The sequence below is a fragment of the Perca fluviatilis genome, chromosome 7, assembly GCF_010015445.1.
Source record: "Perca fluviatilis chromosome 7, GENO_Pfluv_1.0, whole genome shotgun sequence".
Lineage (NCBI taxonomy): Eukaryota > Metazoa > Chordata > Actinopteri > Perciformes > Percidae > Perca > Perca fluviatilis.
The window spans coordinates 16,884,437-16,909,681 of NC_053118.1; the positions used below are offsets into that span (position 1 = coordinate 16,884,437).

Consider the following 25,245-nt stretch of genomic DNA (forward strand, 5'->3'; position numbering starts at 1 on the left):
AAAAAAATAGGCTAACCCTGTGCTACAATACCAGTCTATTTTCAGCCACTTTCAGCTACTTTGTGCTAATTTGTATGTTGCAAAGCATCTATCTAATATATTATACATCTAAATATTGTAAGTTACCTGCTTAACACCAGCATGTTAGCATTTTCATTGTGAGAATGTTAGCATGACAATCGTTACCATACCTACCTCTACCATTTTTGTATGTACTTTACCACAAGTCCTAAGGATCAAAAGCAAACTTTGAACTTCAACTTGTATTCATCTTCCAGTTTGGTTTTTGCTTATAATAAGCATTACAGCATCACAGAGCTGTAATGTGGCTGTAGATCTTTAGGATGTGTCTGAAATGAGTCCCTCATTCAGTCATTCAGTTTCCAATATAATAGACCCTCAATAGTTTACTCTATAGTGTCCATTAAATTGAGAGTTGAACTGTGTCTTCACAGTGAGGGAAAAAAATGTCTCATAACAAGAAAGTTTGTTATTAACAAGAGATTTGTGATGGCAATATACTTTCTTTGTTATAACGACAAAAATATCCTTAATTTATACTACATGGCAGTTTACGTTTATGTGTTTATCCAGTCTGGTACACTCTGGCCCTGACCGGGGGTCGCCGCGTTCTGGTACAGAGCTGTTCTTTGCCACTCGGACTGGCACACGACTCGGCATTGAGACTCACCTGTTTCGGGCTGAGACCACCAAGGATCTGTCCCTCTGGACCAGACACATAGTCAACGGATGTCACGCCTCAGCTGAGATGATCAAAGAAGTCACGACGAGTGAGTACTGATACGTAACACGTAAACAATTTGATTCAAAGTACCTTTTAAAACGGATAAAGTCAAACAAACACTTTGACGCTATAAACAGAGACCGGAACACACAAGAATATGTAGCTGTGGAAGGAGTGGAGTGAGCAGCGCAGGTCACTGTGCTGAATTTGGTGATGCATCCTTAGACGTGTTCTGGCACGCTGCAGCAAAACATATCCAGAGAGACTGAAGAGTTTGGAAGAATAAGTACTGCCTGAGGTCTTGCAGGCCTAAAATAACATCTAAATTCAGTGCATAAGTCCAAATGTGTACATACACTACAGTATCAACCACTCATACACTGGGATAGGAGAGGGTTTGTGATTAAATGTAATAGCCATATGAAAGATGTGGATGAAGCACTTGCTGCCGTCCAGGGAATTCCAACAGAATACCTCTCCTCTCTCTCTCTCTCTCTCTCTCTCTCTCTCTCTCTCTCCCTCTCTATCTTTCTTGCCTCCCTCTCTCTCCAAGCACAAAATGTCCTGGTAACTGCACTTCTCCCCTGAGTACCTCTCCTATCTCCATCTATGATATCACTGTGTCAAAGTAAGTTTCACTTTAGACTAGCAAGTCTTCATTCACGCCTGCAGAGCTCAATTTGAATTCAACACTCCCAAGATGTTTGATAATAATCACATTTTGTGTGTCATTGTAGTTAGCAAGGAAATGTGAATGTTAAAACGACATTTTATTTAATCCCATGAAAAAACGCTGTCTAGACTGAAACAAGCTGCTGAGTATTGACGCGCCGTAGCTTACAGATAACAATAACAAATAAAGTGAAGGGCCCTGCACACCCATGGTACACCCACACAGGTGATTGTACTTATTTTGGATAATTACAGCTCTTCACAGGAGTCTGTGGGATTTGTGCAGAATGTGTTTAATTATAACATCTTTCTCATTCTCCTGTTAGCTTTGTGAATATTACACCTTTATCATCCGGTGACCGCATGTAATTCTCTGCCCACCTTCAGCCTAAGCAGAGGTCTAATCAGCTGGGATAAGGGAAAACACATTTACCTTTAAAACCTGCATTAACTGATTTTTTTGGCCACTTAGATGAGCAGATATGGAGCAACATTAGCATTAATTTAGCTGTAAATGCTGCACTAGTATTTGCCACCCGGACTGGCACATGACTCTGCATTGCTAACTTTCACTAACTTTTTCTGTCTTTCGTTTGGTTCTGGGGAGAAGGTTACTACAGCTTTTGCCAAAAACACCACCTGCTTCATCGGAAAACAACACTAATGAGAACCAAAACTGTGAGGTTGCGGGCAAACAATAAGCTAAAAGATACTGAAATGATCCACAGAGCTCTATAGACTCTCTGAAGTCACTGTAAGTGACACATATTTTTTGGTCACCATTGAATTTTTGTCTGAAATGGATCCCATAACTTTTCTGAAACTGATTGATGTTAGCAAGTCCTCAGTTTCTTGTTATGGAAGTAGAAAAGTAATTTACACTTCCCCGAGAAGGAGTGTGATAATCCATTCGCTCATTTTTCAGCAGTTACCACCTGAGGAGTCATCGCACTGACCTTGTCATCTTTTCATCTGTGTAACATTCTGATAAATCTTTGTGATGGTTTATTTACTGTCAAGGCTCATGATAAAGATTTGCTCTGAAGACAGATTAACTCTCAATCACTCTATGGGCAGCAGGCCATTCTTAGAGGGACTTTAAAGGGGAAAGTAATTTGTTCAGCTCCAAAATCAAATTTCACAGGCACTTGCGTGCGGCCTGCAGTCATTTCTGTTATTATTATGTCCAAGGTGACTTAAAATATCTCAGAGGTTATATTCATATTTTGAGCAATTAGCAGGATAAGGCACTGTCTATATCATGTAGTTCCAAGGTTTAAACCCTTCTTGTGTCTATTGCATATCTGCTCTCTCAATAATCTGACAGTCCTGTGCAGTGTTTCATGGAGCAGAATATATAAATAGATCTTGCAGATGGAGTTTGCCCAGTTGTCATGGTATTGCAGATTCTAATTCTTTTGAGCACTTTCAGGCACTAGTTTGAGATTTGGGGAAATATGCTTTAATTTGTTTAGATGAGAGGATGGATACCACTCTGGTGTTGGTACGCTAAACATGAAGCTACAACAAGCTGTCATTTACCTAACTTTAGCTTTCCATAAAGACTGGCTCTGTCCAAAAGTAACAAAATATGCATTCCTGCACCTCCAAAGCTCACTAATTATCATGCTATTTCTCTCTTGTTTAATCTGTCACCAAAGTGTAAAAACCTCAGGTTGGTTATGGTGTTATGGGGGTTGAGTGTGTGGTGCCACAACAGCTACTACTGCTGTGGCCAAGGTCAAGAATAAACTTTGAACAACAGATTCAAAACATTATTTTATGACCAGCTTTAGAAGCTAAGTAATCCTGCTGCACACCCACAGCCTTTTTGTCAATGTTGTTGTCAAAGGTGGCAGCTGTAAAAGTGTCTTAGAGGTCAACTGGGTCTACTTAATGAACAGGTAAACAGCTTAATGACTTGGAGCACTTAAACAAAGCAATTTTATCTCAGTGGTTGTCGGCAATTAACCTGGTGTGACACTTGGAGGTTTAGCGCAGTAGGATGCAGTTTTAAAATATGAAGTATTTTACCTGCTGTTAATGTCATTTACAAGTTTAAAACTAATGACAGAAAAAAATAGCTTTCTGTTCAATAATAACCTTTTAGCATTTGTTGTTTTGGTAACAGTTAGTGTCTCCCTCCTCTTTCTCACTGCATCTCTCTTTCCCTCATTTCCTCTCTCCATGTTATCACTCTCTGACCCTCTATCTGTCTAATCCACTCACTGTCAGGCAGAGAGAAGGGCTTTTGTTGCAGCCTGAAAACCCTGTGTGTGTGTGTGTGTGTGTGTGTGTGTGTGTGTGTGTGTGTGTGTGTGTGTGTGTGTGTGTGTGTGTGTGTGTGTGTGTGTCTGTGTCTGTGTGTGTGTGTGTGTGTGTGTGTGTGTGTGTGTGTGTGTGTGTGTGTGTGTGTGTGTGTCTGTGTCTGTGTGTGTATGTATTCTGGTGGGAAACCCTACTTGCCCTACAGATCAAGGCTCTCGGGTGGAAGAGTAGAGTTTCAGGTCTAATTTTCACAACAAAGACCCGGCACTCTTTGCCCCATTTACAACTGCTATGCCATTAGGGAGACGTTTGTCCTGCCAGATTGTTAATACATTATTAGAATAATAAACACATTATGAGATTCATTTTTCATCATGAATGGGATGTCTTCAGTGTTCTGGGGATATTACACTGCATATTTGACTCTGTGTGTGTGTGTGTGTGTGTGTGTGTGTGTGTGTGTGTGTGTGTGTGTGTGTGTGTGTGTGTGTGTGTGTGTGTGTGTGTGTGTGTGTGTGTGTGTGTGTGTGTGTGTGTGTGTGTGTGTGTGTGTGTGTGTGGCTCATTTTTCTGTATCTTATCACCATTACTTCCAGAAGTTGTAATCAACACACCTCTGTTGTTTTAGTGTGTTTCAGTTTCCCAGTCTAAAACCCACACTAGCACTTCCTTCTGTAGGCGCCTTGATGTTTCCAACACCTCACCTGTTCAATGTCATTTGAAACCAACATTGCTTCTGTGGTTTTGCTATCTAACAATATGTAGAATACCGTATATTACAATAGATTGCCGGAGTGAAGCCATTTGGAACAGCTATGAATACTTTTGATCTCAGACGTGGGCATGTCGTAAGAACTACTACTGATCGAGTTAATCCCCCCCTTAACAACCAGATACATGAACATTAAATGTAAAAAAATATATAGCACATAAGGAGGAAGAAGAGGTGGCAGAGAGAGCTGCAACAGCAAACTGTGCTTTGCATGAAGATTGCAGCAGATTAATAGTGAAGCGATCAGGTTATAATGGCTGCACTGTACACCTGCATGAATATGATTGGATGTTACGAGTCAGCTGGTAGTCAAGCAGCTGATGACTTCAGTGCTCTGCCTGAGCTAAAGCTATGCTCCACTTATAATTTGTTGAGACTGTCTCCCCCATCAGTTGACATAATGAATACATCTGTGTTTTTATTTTATCAGTGTGCCTGTAATTTGGGCTCTGACTTTATGCTGCTGGTGGTCTCACATACTAAAGTGCTAATTACCACCTCTTTTTACAGCTGGCAACTGCTGCTAATTGGCTGTCAATCTAATATGACCCACTTTTGTAGCAGCGTTTTTAATTGTGAATACGTTATTTCAGAGTGAAATAGTGAAACTTTTCATTATTTTATCCCCTTGATGAACCACAGTAATAAAATAATGGAAGGTTTTTCTACAAAGGTTCAAATGTGCCCAATGAAATGCCAAAAAATCTACAATTTGTATGATTTCATTACATTGTTATGCTGTACAACCAATCCATCTGCTACTCTGTGCAGGGTAAATTAAACTCACAAGAATTATTTGCCTTCGACCATGGTCTGGTATGTGTGTGTGTGTGTGTGTGTGTGTGTGTGTGTGTGTGTGTGTGTGTGTGTGTGTGTGTGTGTGTGTGTGTGTGTGTGTGTGTGTGTGTGTATGTGTGTGTGTATGTGTACATATTTGGCTTGGTTTCATCATCACCTTTAGCTAAAGAGCCGAAGGAGGAAGGGATTTAGGTGCGTATAGGGTGATTAGTGTGGTTTGACTGACAACATGGTTAAGTAGTCAGAAAACCAACCTGTTGACAGTCGGACAAAAAGGAGACTGATGTTGGCTACAGAGAGCGTAACTATACATTATGTAAACACACATGCATAGCTATAGCCCACAGACGACTCACTCATATATGCATCTCCATGTCTCTTTCACATGTCTGCAAGATAGAAAATACGCTCCTATACCTCACCAGCTTAGAGGCATTACACACACACACACACACACACACACACACACACACACACACACTGTCATACAGTATGTACACACATGCAAACACACACTGCCATCCATGTTCATGCAATACACACACATCCTGCTCAGGCTGTCAGCAAACAATGGAAAGATAACAACTCTCTTCTCGCTCACCATCTCTTTGTCACACAAACACGCCGCTCAATAGATCAGATGTCATCAAGAGAGAGGAGCCTATTCTGTAAATTAAGTTTTCGGCATGCAGGAGGTGGAGTGAGGGAACTCTGCTGTCAAGGCATTGAAAAATAAGACTAAATGCAGCTGGATCACACTGTGTGGAGACGCGACAGGTTTGTCATTACAGCAGAGGAAAGTGATTTGGAGAGTAGATATACATAGCACACTCTGCTTTCAGCCGGACACATGCTGCGAGGAGAGACGAGAGAGAGCGGGAAAAAAAGTAATGAGAAATGATGTCGACAGATTACACTGCGGCAGTTTGGTCTCTACGTGAAAAGAAATGTGGTAAATTGTAATGTGTAAAAGACACACGAGTTAGAACAGAGTTGGGCTTTGACAACATGACAGAATATATTTGAATAAGAAGGGCCTAGATCTACATGAATGCTGTATAAAAGGTATCTCTAATGTTTAGGCTTCCCTAAACAATATAAATGGGGAGGACCAAATATTAGAAATACCCCTTTGTAAAACACAGTATAATTCTACAGCAGCAAATTACTAAACGAGTTTAATCAACACAGTTTAACAAAAAAATTTACATTGAACCTTCATGAAGAACAGATTTATTGTTATATCATCAGTTCATCATTCGTGTTAGCTCAGTGTACCTAATAAACTGGCAACAGAGAGAGAAAATGCCTTCTGAACAGTAAGAGCAGGGCAATATTACCAAGAATGTCAACATGATAACAGTAATTGTCTATGTCTCAAGTATTTTCTATGGAAGAAATAGTATAGTACAGTATACTCATAATAAGGCTGGCCAAAAAATCATTCAATATTTCTATTCATAATTAGTTGAAAAAGAGACTGTATCAATGTCATTCATCTTCTTTTATATTAAGAACATGGAAAATTAAAGCACTTTGTACAAACATTCAACCAAGTTACACAACACATTGATCAAACTGAATGGCCCTGCCCTTCCAATACAAGCCAATACTTAAGTCATTAGACAGTAGAACGTGTATATCCTCCCTAAAAATAAAGAGAGGTTTTCAAAGAACAGAGATGAAATACATTTTGAAGTCCACAATATGCATTTAAAGTTGTACTGCTACTTCTTACATAATAGTCATTCAGAGTCCAACTTTTACCTCTCATTGTAATAACTTCTACAATGCATGTACCAGGTGATTCAAATTCTGACTTGCACTTTAACTCTTATTTCTGTCATCCACACATTGTCAATACAGGGAAAATGAGCATCTTGTTCACTAACATTCAAAAATGTTAATATCCTATTATCTTCCAGGTTGTCTTTACCAGAGTCAGGAATGCCGGCTGGTGATTCACTACGAACAGGGCTTCTCTGTGCTGGCTGACCCCAAACTAGGAGACGGGGAGGAGAGGGGAGCTCACACACCCACCAGGCCCAGAGTGCTCCTCTCCTACCCCTACGAAAAACTGAAGTTGTCCTCAGATGACGGAGTTCGCATGCTCTTCCTTGACTTTGGAGGGAAGGAGGGGGAGATTGTGAGTGTTTCCTTTTTTAATAAAGCATTAGGTTTTGACACACAAAATGTAACAAAATGTGCTCTGATAGGAACTTGGGGGTTCATAGTCCACTGAAACTCCATTTTGTTCTGTGAATAAATAATGAAACACAGATGATGTGCAATCATATGAAGAAATGTGAGTAGTAGGCCTACTCTCTAGACTCACCAATGTTAAACAAGCACAGAGGCTGATTTGACATTTGTTTTGCCCCAGTAGTAGCTTCACTAGACCAGCAAATGTGAGGATTGTTACTTTTTTTTAAATTAAGTTTGAACATATTTTTACTAACATGTAATTTGTTTGATTTGATTTGAACCCACGTGGCCTAATCCTAAACTACACTGTAAAATAGACATGATTATTGGATATTGTATCATATTCAAAATGCTCCCACACATTACTTCATAGATGTTTTGGTGTCCGTCCGTTCATTTTGCTTTCAGCATGGCTCGCTAGTTTTTTACGACAGCAGCCTAATTTACTGGAAGTACAAGACATGGTCTGTCGCACTCATATTTTTTTTTGCAACATTAAAAATTTGGCTTTTGAAAAAAAACTTAGTCTTCTAATTTTCTCCAACCTATAAAAAAATATATTTCTTATATTTAACCCTATCCAAAGAATTGCACTTAATAATTTCTCATTTCAAGTTCAACTAAGTTAAAATGTTATTATTTAAGCTTAATATTAATAACTTTGCTTTTCAAGTCAAACTGATTGGGGGGGGGCACAATATCAAGCTTTGCTGTGGTCATGTACAACTCAGTACAATAAATAGAACAAATTCTTACCCACTCTCAGGGGGTTTCAGGAGGCCTCCTGGGAAATGAAGCCAAAAACAAACTGGAGTACAGGTGAACAAGACAGGCAGAGGGAAAGTGGTACAGCAGAAAGTAAATTACAGCAATTGATCATAAAACAACTTCACATATACGTAGGTCTTACCAGGTAAGAGTGAAGTTTTCTTAAAAAATAGCCTGCCACTTACTATAAGGGTTTTAATCTGTTTACATCACTCAACTGCTTGCTGTATAGAAGTCCAAGTGGCTCGTGTTTTAGGGGCCACCCTCAAAATTATCGATGTGTATGCCTGAAAAAAGTAGAAACACTGCCACTCTCACTACCAATCAGGCTGTTCTCATGAACTATTTGTACAAAGCTACGAAAAGTAATGCACTGGAAATCCAATGTATTCCATGTATTTATTACTGTTAGTCCAACATTGACTGCCGCTGTATAAGGCGGTGAATAGATCTCAAAACAGGACTTTTGAGCGGGGGAGTGGAGTTTGTTTACAGGAAGAGGTTAAGTGGAAAACACAAGACTTTCACCCAGGACATGGGTGTTTGTTTCCTGGAAGTACTACTTAAGGGGACCAGTGTTTTAACACAAACCACAAACTTTTTCCTAATCTCAGTAATCGGTCATTTTGATCCCTAAACTTAACTGTCACGACCGTCACCTCAAGGTGACCGGTACCCGGCTCACAGTCACCTTTTGTCAGCTAAACTTGACTGTAACGACCACTAAATTTAATTTTCACGAGACCAGTTGGCATTCGCCGCAATTTCGTGACATATACGAATTGTTGTGCAATGGTTTTGCATACAATATCATAGAAACCTGTTCATGAGACCGTGTACCTAAAGTATTTATTACTTCTGTTATAAATGTTTTTAGCATCTTGGATCTTATTTGACAATATAACATATAAATGTTGGTGTCAGGGGGATGAGCTAGCTCTTTTTTTAACCCTCCCTTAGCACTTCTACAAACTGTTTACCCAGAAAAACATGATGCTTCATCATTCATAAAAGTCAAAGCACTGTGATTTACTGTATGCTGGGGAAAAAAGTGACAGTTAAAATTTAAATATTTACTCTATTGGCTTATGGGATTTAGAAATTGGAAACTGAGATGTTTTATATATCGATGCCTCGAACTGTCTGTACAACAGTCCACATACGGCTCTGTATGAAACTTCTGTCAGATACACTCATGTTTCAAGGCTCATATCCTGAAGGCAAATAAGCAAAGACTTTGGAGCTTTGATTCAAAACTCTCTTCTGGCTACCTTAGCAGAACAGATTTGGGGATCTTAGCATTTCTGAATCCCAACACAGTCATAGACGAGGCTTTATAAAAATCCCAAGGCACTTGCTGATGTGGCTGGTGGCTCATTAGCTCAACAGTTGAAAGTAGAATCAGCTGGGCTTTGTTTTCAAAGTGTTGACTACACTGTCATTAGTTGGCAGGGAGTATATACAGTATATCTAATTTTGTCACAACAATTGATAATTCATCTCCCCAATACAGAAAATGTATTACGGAGCTTAGATCAAGCCAAAGCATTGATTTTAGTTTAGAAAACAAACAATTACTTACAATGAAAATTCTAACATACTAACATACTAATTCTAACATACTAACATAGTGGTGTTTAGCAGGTATAGTTTACTATTTTCACTATCTTAGTTTAGAGTGTTAGCATTCTAATATTTGCTGATTAGCACTAAAAACATAACTTAGGCTTATGTGATATGTCATATTTTAACAGATATTTGGTCATAAACCAAAGTGTTGGCCAAATTGAAGTTTTGAAGTGATGACAGTGCTGAATAAAAAGTTGAGGGAACAGCAAAGTTATAATTTATCCTGAGGGGGCATGAATACTAAATTTCATGGAAATCCACCCAGTACAGTAGTTGTTGCGACATTTCACCTGACAACTTTTAGCTGAATGTGAATGTCAACCTGCTGGTGGCATTAACAGACAAGACGGGATAGTCAAAGGATTCAACATCTGGGAACCATGAATGTCGGTATAAAATCCTGTAATCCATCGAGTAGATAATGAGATATTTACCTGAATAAAAACTTTGACCTGATGGTGGTGCTCGAGAAACATCAGAGGATCACCAATGTCATTAGGATTCATCCTTTGGCTACCATGGATATATGTACCAAATTCCTTAGAAAACAATCCAATATTGGAAATATTTCAGTCTGGACCAATTTGTCTGGACCTACTGAAAGACTGACTGACATGGCCACTAAAAAACACCATCTATCCCACCTCCTGAAAATCTGACTTTTTTTTAGATGACAAGATTTTTGTGGACCAGTACAGATGTATTGATGTATTATATTAAATTGCACTGGGTTTGCTGGTGATGAGGTAGCCTCTAAAAAATCCTCAGTGTTAAATATGACCAACTAAACAGTAAGTACTAAGTTTGGATTTATAGGTTAAATCTCCCTATTGACCTAAGGAACAGGATATGAGTCATATTCCTGCTGTTAATTCAGGCTATGAACAGAGCTTTGTTCACAGTGAGTGTGTTTGTGTGTGTGTGTGTGTGTGTGTGTGTGTGTGTGCTTAGCTCCAGCTAGATCTGTCTAATCCTTGACTCATGGGGAAATGTTGCCTGTGTAGTTAGTTTTGAATAGATTTTTTATGATTTTATGTGCTTTACAAACTTCTTTTCCTTCGCTCTCCTGCCTCTTCCTTTCTCTTTTATCCCTTCTCCTCAATGAATTCTCACATCTTTTAATCATATTCTCTCATACTCATATCGTGTTTTGCATTATTCTGTTTTGTTCAACTTTTTTTTAATTCTGTTGTTTTTCCTTCCTCTTCCAGCAACTGGACCTCCACTCTTGTCCGAAGCCGATCGTCTTTATCCTCCACTCCTTCCTCTCTGCTAAGATCTCCCGCCTGGGTCTGGTGGCCTGACCTCTCTAAAGGGACATTTCATCTCTTTTGAAAACAGAAATCCACCTTGTTTCTCCACCTCTCTGCAGCCCGCATGCAGTAGTACACCACGTCAAACGCTGTCAGTCGGGGACCCAAGCTGAGTGAATGTAGCCTCTATTGACCTTTTTTGGGGTCTCCAAGTTAAAGAAACACTGGAGAAACCAATTCAGGTTGGTTTTGCTTTGGGTGAAATGAACAGATTATTTTGGGGGATAAACCCTCCCTTTAAGGGCTGCAAGGACTGAAGTGTTGACTGAAGAACCACAGAAGAAAACAGGGACTGGACTAGAAGCAGTGGGATGATATATACAGAGGGACACAGATTGGGCATTACTGTCACGTCCTGGACATGTGCAGTACGGTTGAGATGAATTTACTTTTAATTCAATCAAGATGTAATGGCAAACTGCCTTCCATTCACCAATTATTTAATTTATTCACCATTAGCTCTGAAAGAACATTCTGAATTTCACTTGGCCATTTTTCTTCACCAAACATTTGACACACTCTGGAAAAACTTTATGCATTTGTCTTTGTTAGTGTCTCCTGAAATGTCTTGTTAGCGCTGTCAGCATTCATCATTGAAAGTGGCGGGCACAATCACCCACACAGTTTCCCACAAAGACAGCTGACTCAAATTCAGAATGTCATAGTATTCTTTTAACAGGTTGCATACTGTGACCACCCCGTGGTCAAAGTATTCCAGTGTTTAACAGTGATCTGAAGTCAGTTCTAATGTCTTCAAGTATATCTTCTTTTAAACCCTCAGATTCAGTTAACATGAATTATAATATACTCAAGCATTCAGATTTTTTTCATCACATTTAAATTCCACATACTATATATCACTCAAAAACTCAGCATTTACTATTGTGTTTCTGATACATACAACTGTGTTCCACAGAAATAGGGGTCATTCTAATGTTCCAATGGTCCTTTGTTCCCCAGCTCTAAATTGTACTGACACAGGTCTTAGTCTTAGTCTAGATAATAGTTACTATTTTGTATGTAGGAAAAAGTCCCAAACATATTTCAGCCCTAAATGCAGAAGAAAAACAAAAGATGAAAAAGGGACAAAAATTATTCTGAAACTTTTTAGGGTTAGGAAATCAAAAGTAGTTGGCAATTGCCATTTTCAAACAGGTTAAGATTAGGAAAGAGGAAAGGGTGAAAACTATTTCTGAAATATTTTAATTTAAAACAGGTCAAATTTGTTAACAGAATATTGAACTTGGGAACATAGGACCATGGCACCATAGATACATTCCCAAATACTACATATTATGCATTAAAGTGTATGATCTCTAAATAGTACCATAAACAAACAATCAGGTAATGTTTAGAATACACATTTTGACTAAATCATTTAAAGCAATAGTTTGATCTTTTAGGGAAATGCACTTTTTCATGTTCTCGCCAAGAGTTAAATTAGATGATCTACAGCCAGTAGCCGGTTAGCTTAGCTTTACGTAATGACTGGCAACAGAGAAACGGCTAGCTAGTTGAGCTAGTTACTCACTGAGCTTTAGAGATGCTGGTAGGTGGATTTTGTTACCTTCGGACAAGCTAGCCGTTTCCTGGGTTTTTGCTCATCTATCCAGCTACTAGCTGTTGTCTTATATTTAACAGACAGCTGTGAGAGTGGTATCAATATTCTCATCTAACTCACAGCATGAAAGCCAGTAAATGTATTTCCCAAAATGTTTAACTATTCCAGAAATGGTCTGCACTCTGATCAGACATGATGAAGCTGTTCAATCCTTCCTCCTTTCAGAGTGGACAGTGAACTGTTTGATACTCTCTGAAGAACTGTCACATTTGCCAAACTGCCATGAGTACTTCTAATATTCATATTTTGAAAACTGAAACGCAACAGTGCCACAGTCACCCCTTCAAGTATTATTTGTCTTTCATTATAGCAAGGTAGCCATGATAGGAGTCCTCAATCCTCCTTCAGCCAGTGCAGGTCATTATTGTGTTGGGATGTTATGCAGCAGATCAAATCTGTATAGTACTCTGCACTGTCTGTGACATGGCTGGCTGCCGCGGTCTTTCCTCCTGCCTTCAGATGACAGAGAAGAAGACATTTGAAACATTTGAATTTTGAACGAAATTAATCATAGAGATCAAAGGATGGAGCAACTTTCTTCTATAATGGCTACTTTACTTTTAGTTATGAGTGCAGAAATACAACCAACCAGCAGTAATTTTGTGTTTGCTCTTTTCTTACATCAAGGAAATATCAAACACACATTTCCAACAACACACACACACACACACACACACACACACACACACACACACACACACACACACACACACACACACACACACACACACACACACACACACAGGTTTGTGGCATTATCTTTGTGGGGACCCGTCATTGACATAATGCAAACAAGTATACTGGTTTTTGGACCCCATGAATATAGTTAAACAAGAACACACACACACACACACATATATATATATATATATATATATATATATACACACACACACACACACACAGTGAACAATGATTTACAAATTGTAATCCCACCACTCTCTAGAAGAAATATTATCTGTTTTGTTGATACTAAAAGATAGTGGAGGCATTGTAAAACTTCTGTTCAGCGATGAAGCCAGCACTGACTGATAACCTCAAATGGAGAGAAACTCTTTGAGTAAAGGCTGCTTTGATATGTAGTATACTCTGATGCCTTCGGCAGCTACCGTACTGTCACTCAGAATGATTAAGACTAGTTTTTTAACTCAAACAGTGCACATAAATCATGTATTTAACAAAAGCGACATGATGAGTTTGTTTTTATTGTCTTCACTTGTTTATTAATTTCTCATCAACAGCAAATCCAAATCAACTGAAGAAGCCTGTAAAATGTGGGCTTTGGAGAGTTTTGATTTCACTTAAATGACATTAAAATGTAAATTGTGTCTACAATGTGTTTGCTAATGATTCTGGTTCTTAGTAGTAGGATATATATTTGACTATTCCCTTCTCCAACTTTCAGAATTGAAATGAACCTTGCTGTAAACACACACATTCTCTACAGTTCAGTATTTTATCTCGGGGACAGTAAAGATAAAAAGGTGGTGTACTAATTTACTGCGTATTAGCGACAGTTTATTTGGGTAGCGTTTTGTTGATCAGCTCAGCAGGAAGGAACAATGTGTCTTTAGCCAAAGAGCTTGAGAGTCTTTGAGTTGTAGGCAGCGCTTAACACAATCCTAACTCTTTGACATTGTTTACTTGGCTCCTAGGTAATGAGCTGGCATCCTTTCTCTCTTACACACACACACACACACACATACACACACACACACACACACATGGATGGACACATTCATGTAACTGAGGATAATTTGTTCAGACCTCACACACAGTGATAACTGGTGACATTGTTTACTAGCAGATTTTCCCACCTTTTTCCCCACCTCTTTGTGTTTATCATGGTTTGACTTCTGTTTAGATAGTTATTGAATCACATCAGACTCTCAGTGGGACACAAAACGTCTACAGACAGCAATTGTTGCATAATGTGAAAGAAAAACACAAAGAACTCTCCAGGTCAATTTTCCCACTGAGACAGACAGAAAGTTGTGTTTGTGCCAATCTCAAAGATCTAAAAACACACACAAAAGGACCAACACTGTTACTGATGACATTTTAACACACACACACAACCACACCAACATGCACACTCACTAACGACCAGCTTTCTCATTGAGGGAGTAAAGAGTGAGCTGTATTGACTTAGACTGTCAGCTTTTCATTTTGAGGGGCTGGACAAGAGCCAGATCAATTAGCAATCAGCCATAAACTGTGTGTGAGAGTGTTTGTGTGTGTGCTAATAAATGGCCAGAGTTGTGTTCATGTGCACACAGTTGATACTTCTTTTAGTGACATGCAAACACATTTTTGTGTTTGTGTGTGTGCGTGCGTGTCTGTGTGTGTGTGTGTGTGTGTGAGAAAAGGACCTCTATATGAAAAAGCTTTTTTCTTGACTCAGTCTCTTGTTGCATTCCTCAGCTGTGGCAGGTCCTAACAGGTTCTTGCGTGAGTGCGTGCGTGCGTGCGTGCGTGCGTTGGTGCGTGCGGCCTGCTCTACTTAATGTGCTGGTGTTTACATCAAAATTGTGTAGGTACAGTAATGGGGAGGGAGAGAACAGGGTAGCGTAAGGGTTGAGGGGGAAAAGAGGGCAGCAAGAGGAATTGCAAAGCCAAAGCAAGTCCAACTTAAAGTAAACATCCATTTAACATTTAACAATAGGTTGTCAAGCATTTTCTGAGTGTAAATTATTCGGAAGGGAAGCAAGGTCACCCATTTCATAAAAAAGTCTGTTTTCTATTTTAAATATTTTATTGGCTTTTTAGATGCAAAAAACATACACTACATACAATCCACAAGCCACACAAAATTTACCACAGTTTTGCAGCTGTCTTATAATTTGTGAGAATGTACACACGTTTTACTAACTTCATATTCAAAATTAAGTCCCAATGCGCTCTAATTCTCCCATAATACCTAACATAACTTTGAAGGGCATTGAAATAAGCACTTCTATTTTGTCCTCATTTCAATTCTAGCTGTCTGTGAGAAAATAAATACATCCATGGACAACTCAATTTCGTCATCTTCCCCTGAGCCGCACCCTAAACGCTGGCTCCCAATCCCCAGAAGTTATGAGTTCCTGGAGATTCTAGGCGAAGGTGGCTTTGGAAAAGTGGTCAAATGTGTGAAACGAGGCACTGAACAGACTGTCGCCATAAAGATTGCCAACAACTACGATAATCTCCGCCAGGAGGTGGGACACTGTTAATTTTGATTTCACAGTTGCACAGTAGACCTTTTTTTTTTATGGGTGGAGTATGTACTAATGGTAATAATAGCAGGACTGCATATACAAAACTACACTAATGTGGAAAGAAGCAGCCTGATTGGTGGCCTGTCCCAGATCATGAATGAGCAGCACACACTGTGTGCTGTGTGAATGGGCAGCACACAATGTGAAATTCCAGCTGTGTGCCAGCAAACTATGCCAGATGCTAGTCAAATGCCAGTTGTCTATATGAAAAACTCTTTTTTTCTCCATTTGTTTCAAGTGTCTCATATGTGAGCTTGTTTACTTAATATTTCTGGGTGAAACCACTAGTGATCACTGCTGCTGCTGTTGTTGTTGTTGTTGTTGTTGTTGTTGTTGAGGAGGAGGGCTAATTCGTCCATGTGAACATATCAGCTAACTTGTCACGTCTCCCCAGGCGTCCATGCTAAAAGTACTCATGCGCCACAATATGGACAAGTTTAACATCATCAAGTTCCATGACAGGTTCATCATGAAGACTAGGATTAGTCTGGTGTTTGAGATGTTGGACATCAGCCTTCAGGACTACCTATTGGATATAAACGGCCCCATGTATTTCGAGGACTTCCAAACTGTTATCCAGCAGGTATGGCATCAGCAAGGAACTAAAAGCTCTGTCAGTTTCAAACTATGGTCCACACTGACATTGTACCTATGTTTTATCTAATGCCATTTTTATGATTTAAACACTGTACCTTTTGCATAAAATAGAATTCTGTTTTTATGTGATCAAAGTTTCTATAGATATTTTCATTCCTAATATTATTTTTACTTGCAGATGGGAACAGCATTCAATGCCCTGAAGAGGATTGGCGTGATCCATACTGATGTGAAAATAGACAACATTATGATGGTGGATCATGTGAGACAGCCATTCAGGGTGAAACTTACCGACTTCGGCTTGGCAATTTACAGTTCTCAAGCCAAGCAGGGCAGGGTTCACCAAGCACCTTTCTATAGGTAATAATAAGAAAAAAAGATTATATTGAAACTGTAGTTTGGCTTTAATTATCAAAATACGAGAATGGTTTTTCTTTTGTGCTTTTCACGTCTCCAGATATTATGTTGGGTCTCCCTTTTCTCATTCTCATTATTTTAACCATCATTCTTTTCAGTTGTGTTGACATTTTAGTTACCAGTTACAGTAGGTTAGCTAATATATGGTGTCACATGGACTCCACTCATACACAGCTGAGTCCACAGGGAACCAGTGATCAGTGATAAAACACTATTCTCTATAGATGATGAGTGAAATTTATATGGTACACACATGTCCAACCAAGCTATAGCAGCAAGCTGGTAGCACATGAATTTAGGAGTATTAAGGCCTACATTTTATTAGAAACTGGGCATTCATAATTGGGAGGACAAAAGCTACAACACAGCTGATGCTTGCCAGATCAATCTGTTCTTTTAAAGCATATCTTAGAATGAATTTGACTTTTAGTTTTATTGTTTAATTCATTTCAAGCCTTATTATCTTCTGTGTGACACGCTGGTGTCATTCTTAATTTTAGGCAGTTGTAAAGCACGTTGTACAATTGCTATGAAAATACTATTGTGATTTTAACCATAGCAATGCTTCATGAATACAGAAGAAAGGTGGTATTCCTATTATATATTTTCATGATGTGTTTTGTCTCCATGTATTATCGACCTGCTGATCAGAAATCCAAGGTTTTTTTCAAGAAAAGAGATTCCGATCAGTGGATGCTAAAGGTATATATGCCATTCTTTGACTTTTCAAATACTTAATTCATCTTTAACCTTCCTTCTCTTTTTATGATAAAAGTTTTTCTACAGTTATGACACTTAATTAAGCTAAATTTATTTAACATATGTGTATCATAAATACATTTAAATTTTTTTTAGATACCTGAGGAGTACTGGGGATCATTAAATTACTCCACAGACAACAGGTTCTACACGTTCCGTTCTCTGGACGAAGTAAAGATGGTAGGTGGTTAAGTTGGCGTTTGTTGCTGAAAAGTGACTTTCAGTTCAGTTCAGTCACTTTATTATCCCAGATGGGAAACTTGATCTACAGTCAGGAATACAAATAAACGATATGACAAAAATTGTTTCCTGTACATACAATATAGAGGACATCATTTTACACAATACTACAGGAGCAATCTCTAAAAAAATAAAAAATAAATTACATATGCAAATTAAGCAGAGTTATTGCACATGGAACAAAATACATTTTACTCCTATTGCTCTTGAACCGGGGTACTCTAATCTATGGCCTGAGGGAAGTGTTTCAAACTCAAAGTGAAGGGGGTGGTTTGTGCAGTTTAATATAGACCGAGCCTTGCGGAGTACTTGCTGGTCAACGATAGTCGTCAAGGGAGTCTGTGGGATACTATTCACCTTACCAGCCACCTTAACAACACGGCTTTCATCGTCTTTTCACGATTTAGGAAAAATACTTGACCACTGTTGTATTTCCCAATTGTTTCCTAAACTAGATGCTTCTGGAGAACAATAACGAGACAGAAGATGAAGAGAGGGGGGAGTGCATTGAGCTGTTAAGGGAGATGCTCAAGTGGGATGGGAGTGAGAGGATTATCCCTAATGATATTCTCAACCACCCAACAACTCAGTGGAATGTAATCAATTAGAATGTCAGTTAATTATATGGCTTGATTCAACAGCACAAGTGAATTACTGCCATCCGGTTTCATCATGGTTCGGCCCGCAGCCCCCATGAACAGAATACACCTGGAAGACACATCTGATCTGAACAGTGAAATGAGGTAAGATTATTTTCTGTCACCATGACACTCATACCTCCAATGGAAGAGAGAAAATAAGCCATAATGTAAGCAGATTTTTTTTTAAGATGAAACAAGACTAATACATGAACACCGGCCTTTGTCCACTTGCAGTGTTTGATTGCGACATTGTTGCAGTGGGCCAAGTTTCCAGTTTGAATTGCTGCAATCTAGGTGCCACCAGGATCCACCCGGACAACAGAGACCTCTATCCCACCACCTCTGGTAAGAGAATAATGTATCTTGTTTCTAAACTGTGAGATATTCCACATTGTTGTTTGATCTGGAGATGGTTGAGGTATTTAATGTCGGTTGATATTCAGGCAAGAAGAGGAAAAAGAAGAACTGCATCAAAGGCTTCTTGTGCTGGATTAAGAGGACCGTTTGCTCTCGCTGCTACATGGACAACTAACAAAATACCTAAGAACTTTCTTTTAAGTCGTCTGCAACAAAAGCATGTGTAGTTATCATAATGGGTAGCATGGTGGCTTCACAGCATGAGATCCTGGTCTTTTCTGTGTGGAGTTTGCATCTTCTCCCTATGCTTGCGTGGGTTTCCCTCTAACAGTCCAAACCAAATTGCCACTACATCTAATTTGATCAGAAATCTTTATTTACCAGACTATTTCAAAAATGGATCCAAAATAGGAAATATATGGTCAATTATATTTCATTTTCCTCCTTATTGTACACAACACTAGGGCTGTAATAGGGTTAATGTCTAACCTGTAATACAAAAACAATGCTGCTCCTTTATTGATATATCTTCTACAGAAATTATTAACTGATGGCGATGCTTACGCAGGACCTCCTTTGTTATTTTTTGCATCATTACATGGCACGTGATTTGCATGACATTTGTTGAGTTAATATTATTCTGTTATTTTTACATAATGTTGCCATTATGTCAAAATAAGAGTGTACTGTTATTCAAGAAAATGCATCCAAGATTAACAAATCAAACCTCTTAATTTCATTCAACAAATCAAATTAGCTGAATGAGAATTAACAGGATCATTTTTGTGAGTTTCAAAATTTAAAAGAATTTGAATTTTTTTTTAAGACATGTCTAATATATAGCTGAATAAACCAATGAATGGTATTGTTAGGTTTAGTTTTAAATGTAAAATGTGTACTTTTTAAAAATCTCCAATCATTTGGTAAAATAAAAGTTTTATTAAATTCAAACATATTGTATTCTTGTATGCTTCTTCTTTTCTAAGTTTTTGTCTAAGCACAGATAATTTATCTTTTTATTTCCACAGTAAAGTTTTTGAGTATATATATATATATATATATATATATATATATATAAAGCTTTTTAAACAGAGGCCATTGACATCTGGTCGCTGGGCTGTGTGATGGCCATCATGGTGTTTGGTTTTGCACTCTTCCCGGGGAATACTGACTATGAATTAGTATGTTTTCACGCTTGACTAATTGTAAATCATCACTCTTAAAGGCCACATACAGTTATTATTAAGTTTAGCAATTCTAGACTAAAATAATTAAGTTAAATTTCTAAATATGATTCTGTTTTTTCTCCAGCTGCAATACATTACCGACCTCCTAGGCCCACCACCAGCCTCTGCTGTTAATGTTGAATGGAAATGGGAACGAAAGACAGCGTCCAATCAGTGGATACTTAAGGTATAATACTAATTCTTTGAGTTTCATCTTTAATACTCTCTCCTTAAATAAATAAACATTTTCCTCCAGTTGTTCACTAACAAATACTTGAATATTTTTATCCTATTTAGATACCTCAGGAGTACTGGAGAACAACGAACACTGACAACCGGCACTACACCTTCCGTTCTCTTGACGAAAGGAAGACAGTAGGTCATTAAGCAGAGGGTAGCTGCTGCAATGTGACTTTTATTGAGTATCCCTTTCATGCTTTGGAAAGTTGAGTTGACCACTCTTGTACTTTTTGATTGTTCTATAAACTAGCCGTGTCTGGAGAAAGATAATGCCACAGAGGCTTATGAGAGGTGGGAGTGCATTGAGCTGTTGAAGGCAATGCTCAAGTGGACTGAGAAGGAGAGGATTACCCCTTATTATTCTCAATCACCCATTTATCACCATGAGTTACCTCAACAGCTGCTCCCACCTCAGCTCCTGGTGAGTGTGCGTGCGTGCATGCGTCCAACACTGAGGAGGCAGCCAAGCCTGGCATCAACCAGCCGACTCAACTGAGCACGAACCAGGCTTCTGACCCCAACACCAGGCAGGCCCAGACCAGGACCAAACACAACATCATGAGGACTTGTGTAGATGATAAGTAAGTGTCATCTCAAGTTGGGCAAGATGGGGTTGGGTTTCCACTGAATCAATTTCAATTTCAATTCAATTTATTTATAGTATCAAATCATAACAACAGTTATCTCGAGACACTTTACAGATAGAGTAGGTCTAGACCACACTCTATAATTTCCAAAGCCCCAACAATTACAGTAATTCCCTCAAGAGCAAGCATTAGCAGTGGCTGTTGCGACAGTGGCGAGGAAAAACTCCCTTTTAGGAAGAAACCTCGGCAGACCCAGACTCTTGGTAGGCGGTGTCTGACGGGGCCGGTTGGGGGTGTGATGAACAGTGGCAAATAATAGTCACAATAAAGATAATGGAACAGTGACTTCGAAGGTAGTCGTTGTAGTTCATGTCATAGCAGGGCACATCGTGGCATACTGAGTAGTGCAGTCTCCTATACCGGATCCTGACTACTCTGTGTGTATGAACATCGCAGCAGGGCGTTGCGGGATGTAATCAATGCTAGTGATTGGTTTTATGATCACTGACATTGCAGGTGATCAATGAGAATTTTATTTGCGACTTTTATAAGGAAAATACAGAACGGCTGAGGCTGTAGTCAGCTGCCTGTAGTGCCTGTAATTAACTGCATGTGTCTTCATTTAACAGCACACGAAGAACACACAGGCCGACTTCTACAGCACTGCCATCAGGTTTTATCAGGGTTCAGCCCGCTCCTTCACAGAGCAGAATCCCACTGGAGGAGGCCATCAATGAAAGTAACACTTTGGCCTCCACATCTGAGGAATCCAACGCCAGCAACCATTCGGACAACACAGATGACAGCGAGTCAAAGAAGAAGAGAAAGAAAAACTGCCTCAAATGTTTCTCCTGGATGAGGAGGACATGCTGCTCTTGCTGCTGCATAGACAACGTACAGAAGTGAAGGTCTCTACAAAGGTTTCGTGGCTAAACACCTGAGAGCTTTCTCTTAATAGTTCTGATACAAAAGCATTTGTAGTTCTCCTTGGAAGCAGCATGGCGGCTCAATGAGTAGCACTGCAGCCTCACAGCAGCAGATCCTGAACTTTTCTGTTAAATAACTAAAATCAGACTCAACACTACTCAGCTTAACAGCTGGACAGCTTTTGGGCGCTTGTGGAAGACGAATGTTTATTGTCCTTGCCATGATTGATAGAATCTAATATTAAATTGTTAAACCGATAAGAATCTGTGTACATATATATGCATGTGATATTGGGGGTTGGGTGGCTCTGGGTGCTGTGGCAAAAGATTTCCTTTGAAGGGGTGCCGTGGTTTGGAAGAGTTTTTCGACCACTGCTCTAGCTGCATATTTAGCATACAGACATGAGGTGGGTGGTAGATATCTTTTCATCTAACTCAAAAGAAGAAAGTGATATATAGGTAAATGTTTATCTGAGAAGCCAAAAGCATGAATCTAAACACTGTGGCAAGCTTTTCATGTACTTTGTAGAATGACTGAAAATGTGGTAATGTCTGCAAGAGATAGAAACTGTGCCACCTGCTCACTCTGTCCCTGTTATTATCTGTTAATGTACAAGAAGAGGATGAGTAACATTTTCAGCAACATACACACACTGCACGCAAACACACACAGTAGTAAACAGTCTTACATTAGAGGATAAGAGGCATGTTTGTAAAGTGATGTCGCTGCCGTGACCCTCCCACTTAACAAGCGCTGTACCTCAAGCTCAGTTACTCTCAAAAACAACCACCCAAAGGTAACCTATACACATACTGTATGCAGCATTAAATCATGAAACTATGTACTCCCACTGACTGTACACAACATACAAGAGGGAGAGACACTGTGTAAGTCTAGAATTCTACTGTGTATCATTCTTCATTTTTGGCAGCTATAAAGCACTTTGTACAATTGTAAGCAAAAAAAATTAATATAACAACGCAAAAGTTGTGTTTGATTTTGACCATAACAAAACTTGTACGGTATTGTTGTTCTCCAGCTGCGATTCATCATTAACCTCCTGGCCACCAAAGAAAAAAAAAAAAAAAAAAAAAAAAAAAAAAAAAAAAAAAAAAAAAAAAAAAAAAAAAAAAAAAAAAAAAAAAGAGAGAGAAATTTTTCGGACACCAACACCACGTTCCTACCCCTACCCCCCCCAACCCCTCCCCCTCTCTTTCCCCCACCACCCCCCACACCCCCCCCCACAAAAAAAAAAAAAAAAAAAAAAAAAAAAAAAAAAAAAAAAAAAAAAAAAAAAAAACAAACACACACCCCACACACACACACACACGGTGTTCTTTGTGTTCTCTGTCCTGTGAACTTGGGATCAAAAGCGCAAAAGCTTTTAGTGAATGATAAGGGTCAGTTGGTACGCTATTGCACCAGCGGAAGTGCAATGAAGGAGTGCACTGCGCAAAACTATCGGAATGCCGCCTTTAAATCCGAAAGCGTGCGCTTAAAAGCTAACAGAAGTTAAGGGAAAAACTCAAGAGCTTGATTATATCAATATAATAACAAAATATATCAATTAGGCTTTAATTTACATTAAAGCTGCATTAATCTTTACATTAAAAGTGAATTGAAGGACTGTAATGTAAAATGTGGTGTTTATGGTGACAAATCCGAAGATAATTATGACCTATTCATGGAAGGTTTTAGCCGTGTTCGCCTTATTGTTCTGGTTGGATGTTTTGGCTCCTCCTCAAAGCTCTGCAGTATGTGTCAAACCACAACATACTGCTGTATGCATCAGCAAATAGCTCTGATGAACTTTAATCTTTAATGCAGAGAAGGGATTGAAATAAATCTTCCTAGATTACCTTCAGAAAAAATGCAAATGAGCTTATATTCCAATGTTTAACTACTTCTTTAAGATTACAAAACACCCACAAAAATCTAACTAGCGTTAAAGCTAGCTCAATGGAATAGTTTGACATTTTGGGACATTTGCTAGATTGATACCCCTCATATTTTTAAGAGTGGTAAAAATTGCAATTCAAGCTTATAAAAACAAGAAAATAAAGAGAAGTAAAGTATAAATATGTTCCAGCTGTGTGTCAGAAGTTGGTGACATGTTGTCTGGCCACGGTCAGGCCGGTCTAGTATCATCCTTTAGAGGAAAGGTTTTGGCACAGATGGTGTCTGGCTGTGCAGGCTAGATGGCAATCATGACTGTAATGTTATCTTAATGGCTGCTCATTTTCATTAAACTCTCTAAAATGGTGTTAATGTGTATTTTTGTAAAACAGTTTTTGTCACCAAAATGAGCGCTATTACACACTGATGCACCTGAACAAAACCTGCCACCTACTCATACTGACACAGAAAATCAAAAACACACACACACACACACAGTCGTGTGGCTTCCTATAGTCTGTTCAGCACTAATTACTGTTCTATAAAATGTACAAACGCAGCAGTCTGTGTCAAACTGTTTCTCTCGGGTGTCTTTTAACTTCCAGCTAATTACTGTTCCAGTACAGGTTTAGAGAATCAATCATCCTTCCAGGAGTGCTTCTCAAACATGAGGTCAAACATCAACATGGCTGCCTAAAGGAAGCGTCAGTGCCTGTCCAAGTCTCTTATTGTAACACACTTGATGTAACTGAAATGATACTCCCTCAACCCGAACAAAAACAAGGGATGTAGCTACCATTGAGGACACCAAGGTCATGTCCTCTGTATTATTTCTGAAAATGTATGGGGTTTGATGACCGAGAACTGACATTTGACTGTTTTAAGGCAAAATTTTAATGAAAATAGAATGAAGGTATTTAGTACGTGAAAGCTTGGAGAGGGCTTTTAAACAGCATTAGGACCATACTGTAGGGAGATAAAGTGTACATTCAGAAGACATAATAAAAGAAAATTAGTTTGTTTCTGTATGTGTGTGTGTGTGTGTGTGTGTTTTTAGTGGCCGTGCAATTGTATATAGGGGTCATTGCAAAGACGCAAGTGACTTGAGCGAATTGAGACAGAAATTTTCATACAGGAGAGTTGAAATTTTGCACTTTTTACTCAAGACTGCACCTCATAAACATACAGAGATGAAAAGAAAAATGAAAAAGACTTTGAAAACACTCAATTAGCAAGAAGTTAGCTTCATGTTTAGTCCTAATACAGTGACAGTGGCCAGTCCAAAAATGTTTTAGGCGAGTTGCATT

At 38.9% G+C, this 25,245-nt stretch overlaps 1 protein-coding gene across 1 annotated transcript in view; it reads left to right on the top strand.

The window, feature by feature from the left end:
* sntb1 (syntrophin, basic 1) overlaps nt 1-13,529 on the top strand; it is a 39,943-nt gene extending 26,414 nt beyond the window's left edge. The window contains exons 6-8 of the mRNA XM_039805708.1: nt 595-791; nt 7,181-7,401; nt 11,069-13,529. Of these exons, the coding sequence (XP_039661642.1) occupies nt 595-791; nt 7,181-7,401; nt 11,069-11,161 (511 nt within the window). The 3' untranslated portion in view covers nt 11,162-13,529. The remainder of the gene's footprint in view (nt 1-594; nt 792-7,180; nt 7,402-11,068) is intronic.
* The last annotated feature ends 11,716 nt before the right edge of the window (nt 13,530-25,245 follow it).